General features: G+C 43.2%; 1 protein-coding gene across 2 annotated transcripts in view; it reads left to right on the forward strand.

Moving 5' to 3' along the window:
• Positions 1-18,958, forward strand: part of WFS1 (wolframin ER transmembrane glycoprotein) — a 397,666-nt gene that overhangs the window by 312,366 nt on the left and 66,342 nt on the right. For both annotated transcript variants that reach the window (XM_085642442.1, XM_085642443.1), the window contains one exon: positions 1,492-1,572. In XM_085642442.1, the coding sequence (XP_085498568.1) occupies positions 1,492-1,572 (81 nt within the window). The remainder of the gene's footprint in view (positions 1-1,491; positions 1,573-18,958) is intronic.

Genomic DNA, 18,958 nt, shown 5'->3' on the forward strand with positions numbered 1-18,958 from the left:
TGTATGATTTTACCCTGCAAATTGATTTGCAAGTCTCTGTCGTTTCACGTGTGGATGTACATTGTGATATTATGCTTGATTTTGATGCCAATGTGAATTTGTGGTTTGACCTAAACTCAATAAATTTGATTATCAAAAAAAAAATATTTCGAGTAACAGTGTCAGATAGCTTTCCAAAACTACCTAGACACTTCAGTTTTAGGTCCGTTATCAGACAAAATAAAAGCCCAGTCTTGTTAATATGACCTACAAATCATGATTTTTAGGTTGAAAAAGTTTATGTACAAGACATTGTAGACCTTATTTCATTTTTTTCTTTGTGTTTAAAACAACATTTAATCAATAACCAGTCACAGATTAGTTCCTGTCATAACAGTGTATCAGATTACGTTTTTGTGCTCCACTTGATTTAGATTGTACCTGGCGATTCCATATGAGCCATCTCTTATAGCCAGCTCGGCGGTCTTGTGGTCCTGCGAACCGCCCAATATTCATGACTCAGCATATGTATCTGTGAGTCAGAAATTCCAGGGCATCAAATTTTGTTTTCACCAGAAACAGCAAATACGATGTTGGCAAAATCATTTGTAAAAAAGAAAAGCTCAAAACGGATTTGGAACCCGCCCATTACTTACTATTGGTTGGCTTTCACGTTACTCTTGTTTCCTTCCTTCTTATTGGTCAGCGTCTCCTGCTCGCTCTTCTCCTAGGTGCTTCTAGTGTGTGTCACTGCCTTGGAGTATGGACCAAGTACAGTTCCCCTTTTTTCGGGCAATGTCCTTCCACTGGTTGTGTGCTCCTGCATGTTCTTTTTGTACATGAATCTATCGGAGTTCATGTGTCTGCAGTCCGTCCCCCTCCCTCCTGTGTCCCTCCTCCCACCGTCTGAGCTCTTGGTCTAACCTGTCCGCTGAGTTGCTGCTCCTTCTCCTCCTGTACCCCCTTCGTGTTGCTGCCCCCCTCACCCTCCTCCTCCTGTCCATTGTGTTGTTGCCCCCTTGCTCCTCACCCTCTCCTCCCTTGTGTTGCTTCTCCCGCCCTCCTTCCACTGTCTGTGTTGCTGCTTCCTCCCTCCTCCCCGCACCTGCCTCGTGTTGCTTACCCCGCTTGGTTTTAGACTTATTGCACAGCACCACCAGCTGCTGTGCAGCATCGCTTAAGGAAGAAAAATGCTATTACGCGTGATACTGACCAAGTAATAGCGCTTTTTTCTGTACAATTAGCCATCTTGCACAGCAGCCTGCGCTGCTGTGCACCATGTCTATAAAAAAAATGGACAAAGCCAATAGACCTCGCATAGATGAAACCTATCGGCTTTGCCAATGCTTGATCTGGATAGGAGCCCCAGAAGCGTCTAACTTCAGATCTGGCATATTAATATGTAATTTCTTCTTTGCACCATCTGGCAAATTGTTTCAGCATGATTCTTGAGAAGTTGAGCAATAAAAATATCCTACTAACAAAATGACAACTTTTTTATTTATAATACAGAAGGCGAAAAACTACCAGGGCCTGTTCCAAAGACCGTACAGAAGCAGAGGAGGATGTTGGAACGATTAGTCAGCAGTCAATGTAAGCAGATATTTTTTAAGAGGTGTAAATGTTGTGTGTCATTTCACTTTTGCGTGAACTATAACTTTGGCTTAGTTCTACCCACAGGTGAACTCAGTTCAATGCACCAGCTCCTAATGTAAAAGACAGGTTATTGCAGCTCCGTAGAACCCTACCCAGTACATAGTTGAAGTAGAGTTATTGCTTTTGGGTTACTTTCAAACCATGTAATGGAATCAAGGGCACTGTGGTAACCGAAACAAACCTATTTTGTTATTCACAATATCATTCACACATTGCACTAAGAAGAATAAGAAGAATATACACTTTTAACTAAAAGCATAACTTTTAACTAAAAGCATTCCTTACAACAGGGTGAACCTGTTTCTCAGCACATCTAAAAGAACTACACAGCATATCTTAAAAACAGCAATAAAGCATGTTGTGAGTAATGAGAATCAAATTAACATTCCTAACATCATTAAAAATTCATCTAAAACCGAACACCCTCAAACCTATTTCTATGTGGTATGCTACGAGAGCATGGGGAGTTGAACAACTTGCAGTCTAGAGTTTCTTGGGGATAAGCAACGCACTGCATACTTGGTTGACAGTAAGAGCAGTTGTTATCAGTTTGAAAGCAGTGTTCTCTGAAATATGCCATCCTCACTAAACATGTAAGTCATTCAGAAAGGAACACTCTGGGTAAATCAATCACCACGGGGAACAACACACTGTGCAATTCACAATAGATCGATTGAGGCATATTTTATTTGACTGCTGTTTCTTGTTTTAAATGCATAACAACCATTGAGATCCGTGGTTTGATTCTCCTGACTCAGTTGACTAATTTTGGACATTCAGTATTTGACTGGGGATATATATATATATATATATATATATATATATGTGTATATATATATATATATATATATATATATATATATTCACAGAAAAAACCATAGGTTTCAGGGGTGTTATAGTTAGCTGCCCATTTCACTCGTACAAAACCATAGAAATTCCTCCGTTATAGTTAGTTCTGCTAACTATAACTCACGCGCCCGCAATGGACTGCTGATGATGTCACATATTGCATTATTCATTACATGGTCAGTGATATCACTGATGACATCACTGATGACATCTCAAATGACATCACTGATGACATCATCCACTGAATGTGGTTTAGTTTGAAATTTAAATATGTATTATATATATACCAATCCTGTATTGAAGATTGAGTGGATATATAACTGTCTGGATGGAGGATTTAGTAGCTGTCTGACTCTCTTTTTAAGTGAGTAATTAAAAGTGTCTCACTTAATACATGGATTAGTAACTAAACTATGTGAATGTGTGCAGCACTGTCTCTGTTGTTGTATAACATGCTTCCTCAGTTGGTCACTAACTACATGAGTGTGTATATTAGTTATTGATTAGTTGGGTGAGTATTCATTGGTTTTTTACGAGTGAAATATCCACCTAACTATAACATGTGTGAAACCTATGGTTTTTTAAGTGAATTTGCAAGGTTTTTTAAATGCTAATTCCTAACTATAACGTGTGTGAAACCTATGGTTTTTTCAGTGAATTTGTACGGTTTTTTAAATACTAATTTATTTATGTATTATTATTGTTTTTTATATATTTATTTTACAATAAACTACGCACCCCCGCTATTTAAAAAAAAAAAAAAATTTTTTTTTTCTGCCTTCGGGGTCCTTCAGGGACCCCCTGACAAAGGCTAGGGGGTCAGGAACTCTCTACCCTGCCCCCTTTTCACGTTCGCCACCTTTCATTTTCACTCTCGCACTGAAAACAAACAAAATGGCGGCCGACACTTCCTGATTTCGACCGATTCGAACGTTGACTAACATGTAACCAATCAGAATTACGCTCGGTGCGCGCACCCTGCGCGCGTATAGATATTGATATGCTTTTAAATGCTATTTTCTCAGGAAATACTGAACAGATTTACACCAGTCCTGCAAAAGGCACTTCATTGACCTTATGGCTACCTCTCTGCCAAATTTCAAGTAATTCTGTTCAGCCGTTCGGGCTGTAGCTGCGTCTAAAGGTCCTATGGAAAAATGCATGGGGAAAACGCGTTTTGGGACCCCCCTTTTTTCTCGGCCCCCGCTTGACGAATCACCCCGAGACTTTCAGGGTAGGAGCTGAACGGAGCGCCCCATTAGTTTTGAAAATTTCCCGAGGATTCGTCAACCGGCGCCAAAGTTATTCAAAATAGAATTTTGAGATTTCCTATGGAAACACGGTCCTAACTATAACTACCTACTGGCGACCGCCAGTAGGTAATATATATATATATATATATATATATATTTCCTCGATAGAATTTGATTTTCAAAAGAGGTTATTTTAGTTAAGTGGTTAAGATATCATTGTTGTATGAATTGTAAATATTCAAGGAATAACACAGAAAAGTGTAATTTAATTTTAGTTCATTTTGACCCAGTTATATTCAGTCATGATTTGGATATAAGTTGCCTGATACTTTTGATATTATAAATTCTATGCAATAATTGAAATGTATATTAAAGTACGCCTTATATGTATTTGTTTGTGTGCACATAGTATGTAATGAGTTAAGCACATATTTAATTTTACTGCATTTTTTTTTTTAAATCTTCCTTCAGGGAATTCTTTTGTATACACTCACATTCTAAAAGTGGCATTTCTAAAATAGTAACGTTAAATCTAACTTTCCCAATAAAGAGGATTTGTCATTACCATTGCAAAGATATAAAACATGATGCAACTTCTCCTTTCTGATTAGTAATTACCACTTAGACATTTTTAATTTTGTTTATTAAAGGTTTTGGTAGTCGTACAAAACAGTAGTCACAGCTATAACAATCCCATTAAGCATATTACAATAAGGAATCCTTTACATCACATTTTCCAATAATACACAGTTGAGCAATTGCACACCACAGCAGTGCCTCATTGAAAGTTCAAGTGTCTAAATTAATGACTAGTCTTAAGTAGATCAGGACGTTCTCGTAGATATGCAGTAAGCGGTTCCCAAATATCCGAGGGCTTGGAAGCAGTTGGTAGTTCTTCTGCGTATATTAAAAAATTGTCTCTACAATAGACAGCATCTAGTATCCAGCGTGTTAGGGTAGGAGTTTGCTTACTATCCCAGTGCATCGCTACTCTACGTTTAGCCAAGAGCAACATTATGGCGACCAATTTCTTCTTTGCCGACTTCACAGGTATGCGAAGGCCCAATAGGCATAATTTTGGTGTGCATGACAGTGTACATGATATGACTATACCTAAATGGTAAATCACAGCCTCTCAGTATGTCTTTATTTTACCAAAATTCCATGCAAGATGTGCAAAATCAGCTTGGTCAATCCCACATCTCTTTCAGTGCGCATTTTCACGTAGCCCATATTTATGTAATTTGGCTGGAGTGTGGTAAGCTTGATGTATATAATTGTAATGGATGATGTGAAGATTGCTATTGGGTGTGAGCAGTGTAATAAGTGTGCAGCAGGAAGTCCAGTCTTCATCCGTCAGGGAGATGTCTAACAGTTTATTCCAGTTATCACAGGCCTTGAGGGTGTGTGCGCCAATTTCCGCTTGTACCAGTTTATATAGCTGTGAGATTATATTAGAGTGAGTGGAAGTTGCTATTAAAGTCTGTAGTGACTGTAATGCAGGTGGTCCAGCGGGATCGCTAGGATACAATTCCCTGATAGCGGTCCTCAGTCTATGATAGATAAATCGGAATAACAGTGATTGGTTGCTGATATAGGACAGGTCATCTGGGGTGATGAAGGTTCCATTCGGATATAGATTGCCCATCTGTGCTATGCCTACTTGTTCTAAGATCTTCATGCTGTTTTTTTCCGTGTGACTGATAGTGCAGGGTGCTGAGTCAGCGGCAGATTCGAGGCAAGGAATTCCCAATGTTAACTTGTGAGAGGAGTAGGCCTCACAGTTGGGAAAAAATAATTTAGCTGTTTGACACTACCAGGACATGTAAAACTTAAAAGTGCATGTCCCATCTTTTATTTACCCAGCACCCTGCCCATAAGGCTACCAAGGGCTTACCTTAAGGGTGATTATGTGTAATAAAAGGGTTTAAGAGTTTAAGGTTTGGCAAGTTGTTTCAAATGCCAAGCCGAAGTGGCAGTAAACCGCACACACAGAGTTTGCAGTGGCAGGCCTGAGACAGGTTTGAAAGACTACTTATGTGGGTGGGTGACACAACCAGTGCTGCAGACACACTAGTAGCATTCAGAAGACAGGTCCTGGATGTATATTATACCACTTTACAAGGGAGTTATAAGTGAACTAAATATGCCAATTGGGTATACACCGATGTCACCATGTTTAGGGGAGAAGCACATGCACTTTAGCACTGGTCAGTAGTGGTAAAGTGCTCAGAGTCCTAAGGCCAGCAAGAAGATGTAGCAAAAAGAGGAGGTAAGCAGGCAAAACGTTTGGGGAAGACCACCCTAAGGATGGATGACCGGTCTAACAAATACGATCCAAAACCTGATGGAACAATACTCTCACAAAAGCGTTAAACCTATTTCTTCTGCTTAACTTGTAGCTTCGTCAGATGAACTGTATCGAAAGTCTACATTGCAGGTTTAGATATATGAGCCTCTAAAAAATCACATTTTAATGCTGAGTACTATAAAGAAACCTGTTTAACCTGTTCGACAGAGGAACCACACAGTTGAAAAATATACATAGGATGCCCCGGACTGGTAAATTACTGTATGGTCTAGAGCAACCAGCTACACAGATATATCCATTTGCAAAGACAAATGTGCATGTTTCCTTGATATAAGAGCTGGACATAAATAAAACTCAAGGTCTTAAAGAGCCACCGGGAATACTGTTATAATTGATACATCATGTAAAATATGATGAATTCCCACTATGAAGCCAGTTCAAGTCATGCACCAGGGCTGAGTACAAGTGTGCCAAGAATGCCCACAATATGTAAAGAAATTTGTATTATGCCAAATGGCACCACTATGCTATGGCTGTTAACAGTATGTGGAAAAATGCCACCCTCATGCCTTGTGCACATTTTCTTCATAGTGAAGCTGCCATATGTTCTCAAATCTACCCAACATTATGCCAGAAGTTGCCACCACAGTGCAAGGTACTGTTGTAGCTTCTTCAGATGAACCTGTATTGAAAGTCTACTTTGCAGGTTTAGATATCTGAGCCTCAAAAACATCTAACATCACATTTTAGTGCTGAGTACTCTGAAGAAACCTTTTTAACCTGTTCGATAGAGGAACCACACCATTGAAAAATATACATAATATACCCCAGACTGGTAAATTACTGTATGGTCTAGAGCAACCAGCTACACAGATATATCCATTTGCAAAGACAAATATGCATGTTTCCTTAATGTAAGAGCTGGATATAAATAAAAATCAAGGCCTTAAAAATTAACTGGGAATAATCTTGTATTTGGAGAAACATGTGAAATATTATGAATTCCCACTATTAAGCCAGTTCAAGCCATGCACCAGGGCTGAGCATAAATGTATAATCAAACAACAGACCTGGCACTTCTAGGCACTCTCATCACTTTTTTCATATATATAAAGATGATTGGGGTTACTGCAGGGCGATATCTTTATCTCTGCCCATACTCAGGTGTTCTAAATGAACTCTGGCCTGATCCCCTGTGCCTAAAGATTTAATAATTTCGAACTGCCCAGCAAGGGGGGAAAAAAAACACCAGTCATCAGTCATGTCACTCAGAAAACACCACTCAAAACCTAGAGTGTATGTATCCCACAAAGAAAAAGTAATAGAAAATGTGTGGAGAAATGAGAAAGTATCTCACGTGCGCACCACCAGAGGAGCTACTGGCAGGTTCTCACCAGCTTGCCCACGTAATTGTCATCATCGATAACTTTCTCATGTAAAAAGAATTGTGTGTCCAGTGCAAGAGAGGTGTGAAAAATTAAGCAAAACAGAAGAAAAGACCCCATGAAAAATGAGACACAAGAAGTCTCAAGATAAAAGTTGAGCGAAACTCACATATACACTCGTAACTTTTTAATCCAAAATGCGAGTTGGCCCAATATTAAAAACACAGCATGTTGTTAACCACTTTGAGGATGGCCAACATGTTTCATTGCCTATTCAACAGTAGCGGCAAATTCGTCAGGGCAACCGAGGTCCGCAGTCACCGCCCTGGACATCAATAAATAGTGACTGACAAACAAAGAAAGAACAACAGACTGGTCAAACAAAAGACACATCACCCATTTCAAAATTATTAGCTTCAATACAGGTACTCATAAAAATCAGGACTGGACTGAATTCATAGCCACATGTCCTTTTTTTCAAACGGCAAACATCAATATTTACCTAGTGAGAATCATGGGCCCACATACCGGCTCTCATTTAGTCGCAGGGGTATAAATCATTTATATTTTCTTCCCCTTGCAAGCACTTTTGTTGCTCATAAGTACATCTGTGGAAACAAGTACAACACATTAAAACACCTAGGGCCGAGAATAACATCAGTCGTAATGTCGTTCATGACTGGATCGAGAGACATTACCGAACTTATTCCATACTTGTTGTTAAAATAACAGCACATAATCAGACTTAATTTAAAAATATCTCCAATCACTTGTCACCCAGCCCATTGTATATGCAGTCCATGAGCTTGAAAATGGAGCCTCCAACACAACTACAAAAAACCACACAGTCATTCACATTTCTCATCCCAGTCATTCCCGGATATCGAGTGATTCAGACTCATATCCGTGTATCCCGATTCCGTTGCACCTTAACGCATATTCACAATGTGGCACAAATTATATTTACTCTTTTCCTAGGCTGCGCACTATCCACATTTGTTCCGGATAGCTATCGATACTCAAACGCCTATGTTTCCGTTGGCATCACCTCTGGAATATTAAAATCCTAACTCATGCTCTGCTGTGGGCAGAATACCCTCACCATTGTCAGTGTAGCTCCACGCGGTCAATCGTCCCGGCGTCTCATGAATCTGCAAACGCCATCCATTTTTAAATAACCAACTCGCGGACGTGTACCTCACGCGTCACGCTGCTACAGCGGTCACATGGTCGTCAGCACCTACTAAAAACGTCAAGAAAGAATCGGCCATCTTTAAATGTCAGTTTGCTCGTGTGTTTTCAATATAATAGAACCATTGTAGACCATTCTATTTGGTCCGCCAGAAATACATTAAAATAAAATTTAAACACAAACAGGTTAATAATAAACTGTTGTGTAGGACCACTTTATAGTTGTGCTTCTCCTCACCAACCATTGCTGTAGTACTAACCGGTTTACCAGAGCCCACCAATATCATTGGCACCAATCACCGTCACAACATACTGCCACCATCCTGGCTATGAAATCGTTCCAATCCATGTGCACACCTTGCATTCATAGATGTAATCAGTACATGGTGTCACCCCCCGTTGTCATTGCTGGCAATGAATTTCTCGTCAGTCTAGTGAGGGCCTATAAGATTTAACTGCCTCTCCCAGCTACATTGGTACCATCCTCTAGATACTTGGGCTAAGGATATACAAAAAGAAGATTATAGTCAAATGCCATATCCTATAGCCACCTCAGCATGTAAAAGAGATATTTCCAATACGGACAGAGTGCCTAGAACAAACATTGTAAAACAGATTGGAAGAGGGTCTGGTTACTAGCACGCCATCACTGGCAACAAAGGAACACCACCTCACATAGAAAAGATTCTGTAGTCACTATCTACTGATCTTGTTTCACTCAATCTGATCATTGAGGCCGATCTGGACCGCCTTCTCTGAATAGATCCAGCGAGCCTCCTTAACGGCAAGTATTTTCTCTATATTGTTGGAGTCACCCAATACCTTCTCTAAAACCACCCACTTCAGTGCTCTGTGGTTGTGTCGCTGTTCTCGGTAGTGTTGTACCAACCTGGTAGTCAATTTTCCTGATTTGATCGTACTGAGGTGCTCTTGCACCCTGACATTGATCTTCCGGGTTGTGAGACCGATGTAATGTAGCCCACATTGACATTTTAACCTGTAAATAACGTTCATCGAGTTGCAATTGCTGAATCTGTTCAGGTACCACGTCCTTCTGTTCAGCAGTTGTACACTCGTAGTCTTTTCTGTGAAGTCACAAAACTGAGCATCCTCCACATGGGTAGTGCCCAGATGGAATCGAGGTATTCACAGTTGCTGCACAGGCCTTGTATGGACAAGCCTGTCCTTCAAATTCTGTGCACGCTTAAAAGCAAACCCGGGTTGTGGCATTTGGTATTCAGAGGTAGACAACAGTGACCAATGTTTTCGTATGGCCTGGCGAATCTTAGTGGACAGAGGGTCAAAGGTCAAAACGCATGGCAACCAGTCACTCGGTTCTTTACTGTTCCTTTCCAAGAGAGCCTCCCGCAGGGTATTGTAAGCCCTCTTGCGGGCTCTGTTGACAACCCTCCTAGGATATGCACGCTGCACTAGCCACTTAGTTAGACTTTCAGATTGCTGTAAGAAGTCACCTGTGGAGGAGCTATTCTGCCGGTATCTGAGAAATTGTCCTACCGGTAGATTATCCCTAAGTGCCCTGGGATGAAATGATTGGTAGTGCAATAATGAGTTCTTATCTGTAGGCTTTTGATGTACACTTGAGGTGAGTTTGTTGTTATTAACTCCAATATCCAGATCCAAATATGTTGCCCTCTCATTACTTATGCACCATGTGAACTTCAATCATCGCGACCATTCAGCCAATCCAAAAATTTGCAGAGTTGGCTCTAAGGTCCTGCCCACACACATAGAACATCATCAATATACCTCTTCCAGAGGCAAATATGCCTCTGGAAGGGGTTAGAGGGATGGTACAGATGGTGCTCCTCAAACTGGCCTACATAGATGCAGGCCAGTCTAGGCGCAAATGTTGCACCCATCGATGTACCCGATGTCTGCAGAAAAAGCTTGTTTTTATTGCTAAAGTAATTCCGGGTAAGGGCCACCTCAATACATCAGAAAGGACTGGGGAGTGTAGTAGAACCATTCCTGGGCCCCAAGAGCGCGAGCTGCTGCCACCAGTGTTGCCTCTTGGGGTATGCTGGTGTACGGAGATTCAATATCAATCGTGACTAAGAACTGTTGTGGCGTGTCAAAGTCCATATCCTCAATAATATTCAAAATGTCAGTAGTTTCCTGGACATAGGACGGTTGTTATAACAGCAACTCTCTTAAAAAGACATCGGCAAACTGTGAGAGGGGCTCTAACACAGAGGAAATACCCTAAACTATTGGGCGCCCAGGAGGTGGACGTTGAGCCTTATGAATTTTGGCCAGAGCGTAGAAAGCCGGTGTTCTGGGCTTAACATTTATTAGAAATTCCGCCTCTTTGCTAGCTATCCATTTCTTTTCCTTTGCTTGTCCAACCATAACAGTAATCATCCTGAGAAGTTCCTCTGCTGGGTCTCTGGACAGTGGTTGATAATTTTTCTTGTCCTGTAAAAGCCTCCTGACCTCAGTTTCATAGTTTCAAAGTCCACGGTATTCATTAAGACCCACCCATGTCAGCCGATTTTATTGTCAGGCTGGTGTTCTCCTGTAGTGATTTAACCACTCGCCAGTCACTCTGACTCATGTTATTGAAACAGTGGCACTTCTGTGATTCTTCCAACAACTTTATCTTGTTAAGAACTTTCTTCTCAAACACTAACACTTCTGGGCCCACTGAAGAGTTGGGAGGACAGAACTGGGATGGGCGGTGAAGATTAATTGAGAAAACAGAGGGGGGATCTAAGTCTTTATTAGCAAAAAACGTTTTGATTTTTATCTGTCTCATAGTTTCTTGTATTTCCATTCTGCACTTAAATGGATCATGGCGTGGGGTAGGAACATACCCCTAGCCTTTATTGAGCACCCTCAATTCATCAGCTGTTACTTGATGGTCAGACAGTTTAACTATGATGTTGTTCATATCGGGGTCCTGCCTCTACTCCGGGTTACCCGTGGTGAAAACGCCTGCCATGTCTGAGCTTGGTTCTGGCGGGCCCTGCCTCTGCCCCTCGTTCCCCCTCCTCTGTTTCCCCTTTGGGTCTGAGCTAAAAAAGAACGTAACAATATTCCCAAATCCTGATTAGACTGTACCTGGGGGTTAAACCTCACCCTCTCTTGGTCTTGTGCCTGGACCCCCTCTTCTTCTTCGCTCGATGTATTGTCAAAGGTCCAGTTTTGGGGGGTACGTCTACCCTGCACTCAGCCACCCCTCTGATATCTATTTGGTGATACCTGTTCATTCCATTGCTGGTAATATTTATCTTCCGTGTATGGAAAGGCCCACTCGTGAGAGTATCTCTCCAAATTTCTCCTGAGCCTCTTTATTTTTTGGTTCACCAAATAGTTCTTGTACTCACTCAGATCTTCCTGTATTCTCTGTAACTGTTACTTTGTGTCCACAATGGTCGTGTCTGCCTTTATACTCTCCTCCAATTCCAAAATCTCTTTTAACTACTCCTCACTCAACCTCTTGGTGGTCTGGATAATCAAGATCAGCCAATCCCGGGTGCATTTGCTAGCAATAAAGCTCCAGTCCACCCGGAACTGCTTATCTTCCGATAAAATTCTGGGCTCGATCCTAACCAACAGACTAGTGGGGGCAGCGCCTGCTCGATAATATTCGGTCATTAACGCCCCATGCAGTGCTATTCTCACTTGTCGCTTTTTAGCTTTACTTAGTTTTTCCCATTTCTCCCTCGCTGAGGAGGTATTGGTGAGGCCAGAATCTGGAAAGTGTGATGTCCCAGAGAGAATAGCAGCAATCTGATCATCTGTGAACGCTAGGCAATTTCTGTCCATATCACACGATTCACAACAATGATATGTATACCGTTTCCACAGATTAACAATATAAGCAAAATAATTCACAAAAGTGACTATACCTGTCTAGAGAATGCAATTAAAAAAGGTGATTGTTCTCAAGCAAATAAAAATAAAAAAAACACTCAAAGGTGAGGCTCTCACAGCTGATCCACCGTTCAACGCTATATTCTCAACAGGGAGCTATAGAGGGAATCTATGTGCCAGGTCGCCCTCCAATCAACGTATAATCAAACAACAAAGACCTGATAGAGAGAGAGAGAGAGAGAGAGAGATATATATATATATATATATATATATATATATATATATATATATCCTACTGGCGGTCGCCAGTAGGTAGTTATAGTTAGGACCACGTTTCCATAGGAAATCCGCAACATTCTATTTTGAATAACTTTGGCGCCGGTCGACGAATGCTCGCGAATTTTTCAAAATAGGTGGGGCGCTACGCTCCGCTCCTACCCTGAAAGTCTCGGGGGGGATTCGTCAAGCGGGGGCTGAGATAAAAGGGGGGTCCCAAAACGCGTTTTTCCCATGCATTTTTCCATAGGACCTTTAGACACAGCTACAGCCCAAACGGCTGAACAGAATTACTTGAAATTTGGCAGAGAGGTAGTCCTCAGGTCAAGGAAGTGCCTTTTGTAGGTTTGGTGTAAATCTGTTCAGTAGATTGAGAAAATAGCCTTTAAATCAATATATATATATCTGAGCCAGCTTACGGTGCGCTTACCGTACGCGTACGGTGGCGTGCGCGAGCGCGATTTTGATTGGCTCTTAGATCTTAGTAAACATTTGAATCGGTCGAAACCAGGAAGCGTCGTCCGCCATTTTCTCTCTCGCTCACTTAGTTGGGCAGCAAAAACGAAGCCAAAAAATGTCTAAAGAGGCAGTTTCTTGAGATCCTAACCACCCAGCATTGATATAGGGGTCCCCAAACAACCCCCAAGCCCAAAAAAAAAAATTTTTTTTTTTCGGAAAATCGCCGATTACGCTTACCGTACGCGTACGGTAAAAATTATTAAAACAAAAAAATTATCCACACCCTCCCCACCCCGTGTGCAAACGGTGCCCGTAGGGCCCCATTTGTGCATGGCTTATAGCTAGTTAAGAACGTAACAAAGAATACATTTCACAAAGATGCGCGTAATATGTCCCCCATGTGCGCACGGTGCGCGAAGCGCATCGTGCGTACATGGCCCATCCCGCATAACGTGGGCACGCGGTGCGCGCAGTGCACCGCGTGACCACCGTGCGTGCATGGCACTAACTGCGTAAAGTGGGCGCGCGGTGCGCGAAGCGCACCGTGTGCGCACGGAACGAACTGCGTTAACTGGGCGCGCACGCCACAAATGGCGTAAAGTAACTTAGCATTTAAAAAACCGTACAAATTCACTGAAAAAACCATAGGTTTCACACGTTATAGTTAGCTGTACATTTCACTCGTAAAAAAACAATGAAATTCCCCCGTTATAGTTAGAGCAGGCAACTATAACTCACGCGACCGCAATCTTCTGCTGATGACATATGTGTCTTTATGAAAAAAAAATATTTGTAATATATGTATAGCTAAAATTTAATGGAAGAAAACATGGGCAAATAAGTGTCTAAATACAGTATTAGCATCAGCAGAAGATTGCGGTCGCGTGAGTTATAGTTGCCTGCACTAACTATAACGGGGGAATTTCATTGTTTTTTTACGAGTGAAATGTACAGCTAACATGTGTGAAACCTATGGTTTTTTCAGTGAATATATATATATATATATATATATATATATATATATAATATTATTATTATTTTGTTTTACTGCAGGGCGATAGCTTTATCTCTGCCCATACTCAGGTGTTCTAAATGAAGTCTGGCCTGATCCCATGTGCCTAAAGGTTTAATATTTTCGAACTGTCCTTTGTTATTTGATTATACGTTGATTGGAGGGCGACCTGGCATATAGATTCCCTCTATAGCTCCCTGTTGCGAATTTTGAGCATAAATGTGCCAAGAATGCCCACAATATATAAAGAATTTTGTATTGTGACGGACGGCACCACCATGCCATGGCTGATAACAGTAAGTGTAAAATAGCCACCCTTATGAATTTGTTTGCTTTGTGCGTGTTTCCCATAGTGAAACTGCCATATTGTCTCAAATGTTCCCACCACTATCCCAGAATTCGCCACTATAATGCAAGGTGTTGTTGTGTTATGGGTTTTCACAGTATATACTCAAAGAAAGTCTACCATTATGCTAACACCTGTATCACACTATGTGAGACGACCATCATGCAATGTATGCCTACATTATGGCTCTAATGGACAGCTCAGATTCTTCTTAATGGTCACATTCATTCACACATGTATTCTAACATTGATACTCAGCCCACCAAAACATGTACTGAGGGCACGCTACCCTAATGCTACCTTTCTATAGCAAAGGCTTGCATGCACAATACCCCTCTTTCCTCTTTCCTATTTACCCAACAAAAGGTTACAAACTGGTGGCACTGATTTCCAACACAGAGGCATTGATGTATTAAGCCTCTTACAAATGCCCAAGAAACCACTGCTGAAACCTCAACACAGTGCAACGGTATATCTGATTGGGACTTCTATTCATAGATTCCTTACCTTAGAATATCCCCAGATGTCACTAGATCTGAATGATTTTTGAGCAGTACCCCTGTGCGTTGGTAGGTGGCGTCATTCGTCTTGATGTCGTCCGCACCAGAAGTGACGTGCGTTATTCCTTTATAGGCGACACCACAGAGCGCTGATGTCAGTTCTTAGCTTTCTGCGCCAGATAGTGCTGATTGGTCTAAGCTGCCCTCAGTAATTTCTTTACTGCCGTTTTGCAACTTTTTGTCGACTCTTTTTGAGAGTTTTTTTCTCTTGGTGTGAGGAATGTCACCCAAGAAACTGGCTGGTTTCAAACCACGTGGATCCAGTCACAGGCAGATGTGACCACGACTTAGAGACCTGTGAGGGCTGCTGCGCCTCGCCATCTGCCAACTCCGCGACTCTCAAGATCTCGGTCGTGCGGAAGGTCCCGGTATAGTTCGCAGAGGCACACGTGGTGATTGTGGTTACACTTCAAGTCTTTGGGGAAATCCCACAAGAACAAAAAATCCAAGAAGTTGAAGAGGTGTTCAAATTTACTGCACAGTTCAAAGTTACCCAACAAGGCGCTGGAGCATCTATACTCCAGGCCTTGTGGTTCGGCGGAGCCTGAGTCAGTGTCCGCTCCACACTTCCCTGGTTTTCTGGCAGCCGAAGTGCCCCCCCCCCACCCAGGTCAAATAATTTTTGAGACCATGCACCTCATATTTGGGCGACCCACCCCTCTGGAGCGTATTCATGCCACATGGGTTTAGGGGGACCCTACTGGATCACCACCAGTGGGTTTGCCCTTGGTGCCAGTCAGGCCACATGGATCCCTTGCTGGTTCCAGAGTGGAGCCGTTGTTGAGACTGAGACCTTCATCGACGCCTGCTCCAGTGCCAATGCCCCCAGCACCACCAATGCTCCTGGAGGCGCAATCCCCTTCACCGACATGGAGCCGGAAGGGCGTCGCCTATCGTCAATTTTGTTGCTGACCAGGACCATGTTCCTGGGCGGAGTCAGTGCCTTTTACTATTGATACGCATAGCACAGGAGAGGAACGAGAGGGTTCTGAGGACCCTTATGGGCACCGGCATCCCTTAGGGGAGGAGGACAACTGGTGTTAGAAACTGGCGGAGGTCAGTGGGCTAGACACTTTGCCTGACACTGCTCTGGTCTCTCCTGCTACCGTTGTGCGTAGGGTGGCTGAGGTCTTGGAACTTAACCTGTCCTCCATGGCGGTCAAGACAAACACCTTGAAAGAGGTGCTTTAGCCGGTAGTCACCCCCCCCCCCCAAACTCTTTCTCCTATTCAGTGAAACCCTTACTGACGTCCTACTTGAGGCCTGGTCCAGGACCTGCACATTGGCTCCTGTGCATAGTAAAATTGCCAGCCGCCATTGTTTGCTCCTGCGGATCCCAGTTTGCTAACCCAGCACCCCTCCAAAGAAGCTTGGTGGCTCAAGCCTCCACTTCTAGGATCAACCCTGGCGCGTTCCCTACCACTGCACCGCCAACTTAGTGGGTAGAGTGATTTCATTGTCTGTGTTCTTGCGGCACCTCGCCTACAGTTTTTTTCAGGTGATGTCCAAGCCTTTGATGACTCACGCCTTTTCGTAGAGAAGATGGACTCGGCACTCCAGCGCTTTAAGGACAGCAGAGCAACGGCCAGGTCCTTGGGCTTGTCCATGGCCCCCCGTCACCCCATGTATGCCTTCCACCACTTTCCTGGCCAAGGAAGGGGTCTCCAACCCGCGTCCATACCTTCCCAGCTACCACGACCAACATGCTTCCTAGTCTTTTTGTGAACGAGGGTCCCATAGACCACGTGGGACAGGCAGCCTGAGGTCGGTTCAATCCATTACCTTTGCGGCAGCAGTGCACTCTAAACCCCTTTAGTTTGCCCTCCGACTATCATGGGCATCCAGTGGGAGGTAGGATACTACTGCCATCACCTGCACCACTGGTGATAAGTAAGATCAGACTATTTTGTCAGTAGTCTAAAGGGGCTACTCCCTACCCTTTGTGTCTAATCCTCCACCCATGCCACCCACTTACGACCAGCTGACAGAGGACCACCTCTCCTTGCTCTGTCAGAAAGTGCTGGCTCTATTGGCCAAATGAGTCATCGAGAGGGTGCCGGCATCAGAAGTAGGTCATGGTTGCTATTTCCGCTACTTTCTAGTGCCCCAGAAGGACAAAGGCCTTGGTTGTATCCTAGACCTGAGCCCTCTCAATTGCTTCCTGAAAAGGGAGAAATTCAAGATGCTCATACTCACGCAAGTTCTGTCTGCCCTGGACCGAGGAGATTGGATGGTAGCATTCCATTTTCAGGACATATATATTTCCACGTTCCCCTCCTGCCTGCCCACAGATGTTACCTGCGGTTCACAGTTGGCCAAGAGTACTTTCAGTTTGCCCTGCTCCGGACATACTAGCATACTGGTGTGTATATAAAAGTGATAGCAGTGGTTGCAGCTCATCTGCGCAGGTTAGGGGTTCTATTCTTTCCCTACCTTGACAATTGACTGTTGAAGGCAGGCTCTCCCCATGCAGTAGTCTCCCACATCTATACTATGGTGAACTTTCTGCATTTGCTGGGTGTGAGCAGGACTATGAAGAGGAGGATAATATCCCCTGGGCGGTTTTATGTGCAGCGGACTCACTTGGACCCTCTTCTCTTTCCCCCACAGCCCGGCACTCGGCTATCGACTTCACCTGAACCGGAAATGACATCATCGATTGAATCGGACAACTCCGGTCATGGGACACACAGGGAGCAAATCAATGAACCCCACTGCCCTCTTAAGGACTGGCCTCAGGAGGTGAGAAAAAAAGAAGCCACAAGCCTGGAAGGAGGTACTACAACAGAGAACTTTGAAGAATCTCGGAACCCTCTCCCGGAGTTGGCAGAGAGGAAGGACCAGGGGCTTCAGTGATCCCAATCCTGTAACTGCAGGAGGTCAGAATCCAAACACCTTTTCCGACAATAGCTACAGAGTGACCACCAGGGATTTCTCTGAACCGGCATCTCCTGATTCCAGTCGGACAGGAAGACTCTACTCAAGCCCACAGCCTGATACACTGCCTCACCACTTTTTGGGAGAAACGTGGCTTAGCCAGGTACAGGGCCAGCTCTGGTGAAAGCAGGAGGGTAGGAGTGTTAATATCCCTGAATCTTATATGATATTTTTCTTTTCTTTTCATACCCAATTAGCGGCTTCCCAAGGTATGTAAACGAGGTCGTCAACTTCAGTTATATTAAGGAAGGAATCCTTATTTCTGTCTTCTCTCGTGACATAAACAAATTCTTATTTCTTTAAAAGAAACCCCACCATTTCTTTTTGTAATAAGACCACGGGTGTCTATTCTTTTGGTGATAAGTCTCTTCCTTAACCAATAGGGTAAAGTGAAGTGACTTACCCTGGTATTTATTTCTTTTCTCGAGGGCGTCCTGAAACTGAGTTGACTATTCCACCAGGATCGAACCTGAAAAGAAGCAAAGAGTTAGTCATTAAGTACGTGGACAGACAATTAGTGTGTGTGATAATAAAGAAACACCTAATTTCAACTTTCAGACTTTGTAGTCATACTACCCGCACCTGACACTGGGGTTCAGTATCAGCGTGCCAAAGTCACGCTTTACTCTCTCTCAGATGCTTCCTCTCAGCTGTTCTGGATGCAGTGCAGTTTTGAGCTTATCCTCCTGAGCGGCGAGTCCAGGATATTCAGGCAATGATACAAGGTTTCAGCCTCTGTCTTAAATTTCAGTGAGAAACACTCCGAGGTTGTTGGGCCTCATGGCCTCCTGACTCCTCCTTGTGACTCATGCCCGTTGGCATAACACAGGCTCTGCAGTGGGACCTGAAGTCCCAGTGGGTGCAGCATCAGGAGAATATCTCCAACATGGCCTAGATTTTGGATCGA

This window comes from Triturus cristatus, chromosome 2_2, assembly GCF_964204655.1.
Source record: "Triturus cristatus chromosome 2_2, aTriCri1.1, whole genome shotgun sequence".
In the NCBI taxonomy this organism is placed as follows: domain Eukaryota; kingdom Metazoa; phylum Chordata; class Amphibia; order Caudata; family Salamandridae; genus Triturus; species Triturus cristatus.